Below are 7,170 nucleotides of genomic sequence, written 5' to 3' on the forward strand. Positions count from 1 at the left end.
AGTTTTATACCCTTCACAAAGTTACGTGAAGGGTATAAAACTTGCTCCTTTACCTCGTCAAGTCCGCGAGGTGAAGGAGCGTAAGGCGCGCTGAAGTGTATGGGAAAACATAATCGGCGCGCCGCCCCCTCCAGACGGGGTTTTGACGCCCCCTCTGGTGCTGCGCCCCTATTCGTTGCATGCGCTGCATACCCCCTTTTTGCGCCACTGCCTGCGACAGACTGGCGACCTGTCCAGGGTGTATCCTGCCTCTCGCCCGGAACATTAGCTGGAGATAGGCACCAGCAACCCTCCCGACCCCACTAAGGGACAAGGGTGTAAGAAAATGGATGGATGGACGGTTACAGAATGCATCAAACCGTATCAAGATCTGAGAAACTCGTCCCTTAAACTCGACCAACCAAATTAGTTTCTGTGACGCTTATTAAAAACTCAACATACACGAAATGGAAGCGCTACTAAAGCCACATTCGCAGCATTTAATTAAATCTCCCGTTTTTTGCGCATCTCTGCGTACCTCATCATGCAGAGCCGGTCCAAGGCTGTATGAGGCCTTGAGCAGAATTTGATTTAGGGGCCCCTTTTGTTGCTAAAAACATCAGCACCTCTAACAGGTGTGTTGGATTTAATGTGAGAGAGGGGGAGTAGTTTAATTGGCCAACCTAAAAGCAAGCAGTTATAATTGCAGTTTATTATTTGTGAACAAACAGAGCTCAAACTTAAAGATTAAACTCACAGCATCAGATTGTAGCTAGGGTAACAAAACAAACTATGAATATTGTTCTTTGAACTTTTACAAAGTAAACTTGCCAGCTCCTTAAAATCTTACATTTAAATGTTAAACACTTTAAAATCTTTTAATTTATGTATGCTGAAATTGAATCAAATTTAGCAGTATTGATCATCTCAATAAACAAATGTTACATTCATGTGTCTGTAGTCTGTGTTAAAATATTAGCATTTATGGGGGCCCTGATGCCCTGGGGGGCCTGATGGAGCTGCTGACTTAATTTGGATTAAACAAAAGTGCAAATAATTGATATTAATTTTAATGTATATTTTGATTTGTTGTTTTTAAGACTAGTTGTGGGTTTATGTAGTGTTTCACTGGCAATGTTTTCCCCCTAACATATAATTACCGAGTGCTATTTTTAAATTTCCTGTCACCTTAACATCTTTTAATACAAAAACACGGTGGACAACCTCGGCACCCCGACCACCGGGCTTAGCAAGTTCTCTGGGGGAAACCGTGCTGTAGCTCCTTTAACTTTCTGCTCTCTTTAGAAAGTAATCTAAGGACGCCTGGGTGTTAAAAACCCAGCATGTTCAAAATAGAGTCTGATTACCTTATTTGTTCAGAACATGATGAAAGGAAGGAGACGCACAGTTGAAAAAGCACCTTATCTGGAACATGTCTGCTCTGAAACAACAGCTTTATCGTTCTGATTGGCCAATATGCCCAGTTCACAACGACCATACAGATATAGGTGACTTCTATTCAGTCATTATGAAATATTGCTGCCTAATGGCAAGTCTTTTTTTCTTTTTTTTGCCAAGTCTTTTTTTGCCTACCCATCTTTTGGCAAAAGAATGATTCAGGCTATTATTTTAGGAAGGTGACGAGACAATATTTTAGATTCAGTAATCCTGGAAATTAATTAAAGTGTTTTACGTGTTTTTGTTTGTTTTTTACAAATATGGTAAAAGTCACACAAATCAGAAAATTTATTTTAGAAAATCTGTAATCAGTGTAGAACATTTCAGACCCGGTTTAATGAGTCCATATGAAATCTTGATCCACAAAAGGAATTTAAAATTACAGTTTTTTGTTTTCTTTTACTTCTTGTGCCAGTGGAATAAATCTGTAATTTTCCCACTTTTTTTGGCTGAAATTCCAAAACACAACAGTTTGACAAAAAAAAAATCATATTCAGCATCTTCAGGTCCATTGCTTCTGAATTATTAGCAGAAAACTAGACGCAGAGGAGATGATGAAGTGAGGGATGATCAATCTCTTTAATTGTGATTTCTTCAGGGCATGACATTTTAGATGCTGCTTATGTATTGTACATACATAATCAGCTTGACAATTATGTATGTACAATACATACATAATTGTATGTATTATGTATGTATAATACAAACATAATACATGTATTATTATGTATTATGTATGTAATACATAATACATAATATTATGTATTGTTAATTTTTGTTAATGAAAATTAACAATCAGCTTGTTAATTTTCATCATCTGGTTCAAAAGGTGGATGGGAATTTAGTGAAAAGCAGACAAACTCCAAATTAAAACCCATGAAAAAATCTTTCAAAATCCAAATGGCTTGCTTTGGCTTTCAGTATATGTTCTACACATAACATCTAGCTGGAATAGAATCATAAAAACATAAGGGCTCACAATCAGCTCCTGCATTCTGTAGTCTGCAGTGAAGTGCAACAAAGGACAACACAATGCCATTCAGTTAATGGAGTCCCAAAACAAAGAAAACAGCATAAAATGGAAACAGAAGGAAGTCAGGCAAAGGCCACAAAAACACTGTTGAGTCTTTGTTAGTGCTTAATTCTACAGAGCTGTGTGAAGAGGTGAGGGGAGGTCAGCAGAATACCGGATTAGGCCATTAGACGGAGAACTGCGCCAGAATAATCCCTTCACCATAATCTTTCTTTCTCCCTCCCTGCTGCTAATGGCTGCGAGACAATAAAATGCTCTAATCCGTCCACTGGGATGGCACTGGGCTGCGCCAACAAATCAGCTGCAGTTCAGGGCAGAAAGACTAAAGTGTTTTGAAGATTATTTCCCTGGCATTTCTGCCTTATTAGATAGAGCCTGTTGAGGGAGAGGGCGGCAATAGACACGAGAACGACGACGTAAATAGACATGGTAACATAAGCACACTGCAAAAAAGCAACTCCACTCACAACTGCTGGTATTTTGTATACATTTATTTAGGTTTAATTAAACTAAGAAGCTTGGAGGCAGAAAAAAAATCATGCAAGACACTTGTAACCAGTCAAAATCCATGAACTCAAAAGGGACTCAAATTAATTCAATATAATTATTCAATAATTTAATTTTGTTTCAATCAGAATAAATCAGGCTAATCAAAGCTACAGTGTTACAGTGTGAATCACCTTTGTATGTGAATACAAAGGTGGAACTGAATGATACACAGAAATTACATAAATCACAGAGTATCATGATAAAAATTCAGCTTCTTTTAGACTTGCGATGCTTTGAGATTGAATCCTTAATGTAGACCTTTATCAGGTAAGATGTCAGAGTTAATCATTCAGGTTGTGGCTGATCTGACATAACACAATCTCCCAAATGATCTCATGCTAAAAACACAAACGACTATAATCTATATCTTAGAAAAATCAATATACCAAAATAACCCATCTTTTAAATCGAAACTATTAGTTTCAAATCCCTTACATTTCAAATCAATTACAAAGTTTCCCCCAGAACACTTGCTAAGCCTGGTGGTTGGGTGCCAGGGCAGCCATTCATCCAGGAGCCTGTCCTATTTTTCAGTTAAAATTTTTTTAAAGTTGACAGGAAATTTGAAAATATCACTTGATAATTACGTGCTATTGAAAGATTGGAAGATTAATACCTGAACACCAAGTCTTAAAGTCTTAAAAAATGCAAACATTAAAAGAAAAAAATTAAATAAGCATTGCAATGCTTAGCCCGGTGGGGGCACAGGCTTTACCCGAGCTCCGCCAGGCTTATAATACACTGGAGGAAACCCTGAATTATTTTGCTGTATTAAAACAGTTGCCACAAACTCAAAATTTCAATGACTGATTAAAACAGGGGTCCAAAGTGTTCTTTATTGTCATCTCTCCATGTATGCTAGTCTCTCTCTGACTACAGCCAATATGTCAGGCTGTAGTGAGGACCTGATTTGGGTCACAGGCCTATGTTTAATGGATCCCCAAATGACCACTCTGGTGAAATGCTTTCAGTACAGCTCCCTTGGTGAGAGGCTAAATGTTTCATTTGAGTCCCAAGCTGCAAAGATTTAAGACCCCTGGACCTAAATGATAGCTAGACCTCGAGCTCAGCCATAGATCGTAATGGGACAAAGAGTCTTTGGCCTTGCCTCTAATTTTCACCCAGGCACAGTGAAGAGGTCTGTCCACAGCTGATAAGTGGTTTTAATTTGATCTCAACTCTTCTTTTCTTCTCTATTTTCCTCCCTGCATCCCTCGTTACTGCCTTGCCTCTTTCTTCACTCATCCTTTCCTTTCATCACCTCATTCTCTCATCTCCCTGCTCCTGGTCCTGTCTCGATGTGTTTTTAGACAATGGCGTGGCTCCAGGTGCAGACAGCAAGACTCCTTCTCACTTTGGCGCTCCAATTCTATGTCATCGTCGCTCCAGATGCTGGTCTTTCTGGGGTGGTACCAGAAAGACGAAACTCAGTTGACATTGTGAAGAAAGAGTCCCATCCGGTGCTGGTCAGACAGAAGAGGGCTTGGGTGTGGAATTCCATTTCTGTGACAGAAGAAAGAGAGGCACCCATCCCTTACAAGATAAAACAGGTATGGTTTGTAACTCTCTAATCTAGGATTTTTATGACTTTTGAGACTATATTTTTGTTTATGTGCATTGTTTTCTTACTTAAAGCAGATACATTTGTGTTTTTGTTTTGTCTTATGCCATGCAACAATCTAGGGCAGGGGTGGGCAATCCTGGTCCTCAAGGGCCGGTGTCCTGCAACTCTTAGATGTCTCCCTGGTCCAACACACTTTAATCCAACAGCTGAGTCACCTCCTAAGTGCAGTCAGGTTCTCCAGAGTCCTGCTAATGACCTCATTATTTGACTCAGGTATGGTGAACTAGAGATGCATCTAAAAGTTGCAGGAGACCGACCCTCGAGGCCTGGAGTTGCCCACCCCTGATCTAGGGCATTGAGTTCTAGTTTTTTTAATAAATATCAAGAATATCTTGGTATGTGTTATGAACATCGTATTGTTCTTGTTCTTTTATAGCTTCGGTCAGACCAAAAAGTGGCAGTGAGGACGTTTACAATAGAAGGTGAAGGAGTGAACCAAACCTTCATTGTGGACAACAAAGGAAACCTGTATGTCAAGGAGCGTCTGGACAGAGAGAAGAAGGCCTGGTATCATCTGACGGCCAAGATGTACGATGGAAACGGCCTGTTGATAGAGGACGCTGGGGAATTTGATATTGAAGTGACAGATATCAATGATAACTGCCCAGTTTTTCAAGAAGAGTACAAAGGATCCGTCATGGAGAGAACAAGTATGTTGGACCACAAGCAGAGGAAGTACAGAAATGAATCATTTTGATCCATAATGTATTTGGTTTTACAGATTTTGAATAGAGAGTAGTCTGATTTAATTAATATTCTTCACTTAGTTCATACAGCCAAAACAGAAAAACAGAAAACCTGTTTCCCATGTCAGCCTAAAAAATAACATCCTTTATTTGATGAATTTTTGGAGATCTTACTTGATAGTTCAACATAAGCCAACCCTTGATTGCAATGTCTAAGGAAAGCAACTCAGGAATTTGATTTTTTTATTTATGTACAAATATAAATGTAAAAAGTATACTGCACATTGGCATTCTGATCTGTGTTCGACTAACTTTGCTACAATTGCAACTGCAAGTCTTAAAAGATTGGATAGCGTCCTGCTATACATTCTGGTTTGGATTTTGGTCTAGACTTTGACTGAGCCATTCTATTCAATGAATTTGCTTTGTTTTAACAATTCCATTGCAGCTGTGTTTTTATAGCAGTCTCTATTCTGCTTGTGGTTCAGTCCCCAGTAGAGATGTGGCGATCAGGTATCTTCCCATCGATTCCGATTCCGATCACCCATGAGGGCCGATCACGGCCGATCACCGATACCGATCACATAATTATTATTTTTTTAATCATAAGCACTACAGTTACATTATGTGGAAAAAGGAACCATGAATTCACCTTAATTTAGATATAAAACTTGTTTTTAATAACTTTTTCCAAGAAAAAAACAAAACAATCATTGTACAAATTGTACTGCTATCTGTAATACTATCTTTAACAGACTGAAAACATATTAAGTCTCTGAAGAGGCTAAATAATGTAAAAAGTCAAAATAAAACCTCTCAACATTGCCAAAAAATTCAAGTATTAAACTTAGCATTCAAAGGCAAATACAGGTTCCATTACAATAAACAATCCTGAGTTACTGATGAAAACTTCCTGATACCATGGCTAGCTGATTACTGTTAGTTCTGAGTGGCTGTTTCTGACTGAGCGGAGTAATTATGCAGAACAGAGACGAGGCAGAGATCGATTAATTTTTCAGAGATTATCTGTCTCATGTTAGGACAGTGAAAGTTTTAATACGTTTGTAAAAATATTTTTTAAGTTAGATGCTGCAGCTTCAAACAGAGGTTCGGTGTAAGAGTTCACTATCAGGTGGAGCAGAAGCGGCGCTCCGTCTGTGAAATATTACCTGTAGCGTAGCAGCGGTTCAACAGTGAGAGCAGAACCAGCGTCTTACATTGCAGCTCGATGACTTAAATAATTTTTCGGGTTATTTGTTTAGCTTTCTGACCGTCATGCTAATACAGGTGAGTGTTTGTAGCTGTGCGCTGCTTTACCTGCTATCTAATTACTCCATATGTCTTTTTACTGCAGTGAGCCTCGATGTAGCTCACTGCAGTGAGCCTCGATGCCAAACTCCGTCAAGTATGGCATTGTTTTTATGCCATATTAGATTCGTCGTGTTGATGCGTTTTGACGTGCTTCACCGGGAGGTGTCAGGGTCCAATTTTATGATTGATATGTAATTAGGGACCAACAAGCTCCGAAAGAATGCAGGAAAATATTTTTTCCCCCCAAAAATAAAAAGTCATGCCATAGAGGGTTAATTAACACAAAGCTTTAGCCTGTCATAGCCGCCGGAGAGAAACTTGATGTGTGAATTAAACATAAACTGGAGATGCGCTTTTATTTTGAAAAGAGAGCTCCATAACTTGTGCTGTCGCGCACATTAAAATTGAGTGCAGGCTGGCATTACTGCCATTTCCGAAGAGACGGCTATCCCACTGATAGATGGGGTTTCCGATGCTGGCTGTTGGCTTCTAAACACTTCTGATAATGCTGACATTACTGTTGGAGCGCT

At 39.1% G+C, this 7,170-nt stretch overlaps 1 protein-coding gene and 1 long non-coding RNA gene across 2 annotated transcripts in view; one reads left to right on the forward strand and one right to left on the reverse strand.

The window, feature by feature from the left end:
* Positions 1–7,170, reverse strand: part of LOC107834574 (uncharacterized) — a 23,351-nt gene that overhangs the window by 15,253 nt on the left and 928 nt on the right. Inside the window, exon 2 of the long non-coding RNA XR_001660370.1 lies at positions 4,696–4,698. This is a non-coding gene — a long non-coding RNA (uncharacterized LOC107834574). The remainder of the gene's footprint in view (positions 1–4,695; positions 4,699–7,170) is intronic.
* Positions 3,639–7,170, forward strand: part of cdh5 (cadherin 5) — a 57,838-nt gene continuing 54,306 nt past the window's right edge. Inside the window, exons 1-2 of the mRNA XM_007542266.2 lie at positions 3,639–4,569; positions 5,020–5,293. Coding sequence (XP_007542328.1) covers positions 4,333–4,569; positions 5,020–5,293 — 511 coding nt within the window. The 5' untranslated portion in view covers positions 3,639–4,332. The remainder of the gene's footprint in view (positions 4,570–5,019; positions 5,294–7,170) is intronic.

The sequence above is a fragment of the Poecilia formosa genome, unplaced genomic scaffold (genome assembly GCF_000485575.1).
Source record: "Poecilia formosa unplaced genomic scaffold, Poecilia_formosa-5.1.2 Scaffold670, whole genome shotgun sequence".
Classification (NCBI taxonomy): domain Eukaryota; kingdom Metazoa; phylum Chordata; class Actinopteri; order Cyprinodontiformes; family Poeciliidae; genus Poecilia; species Poecilia formosa.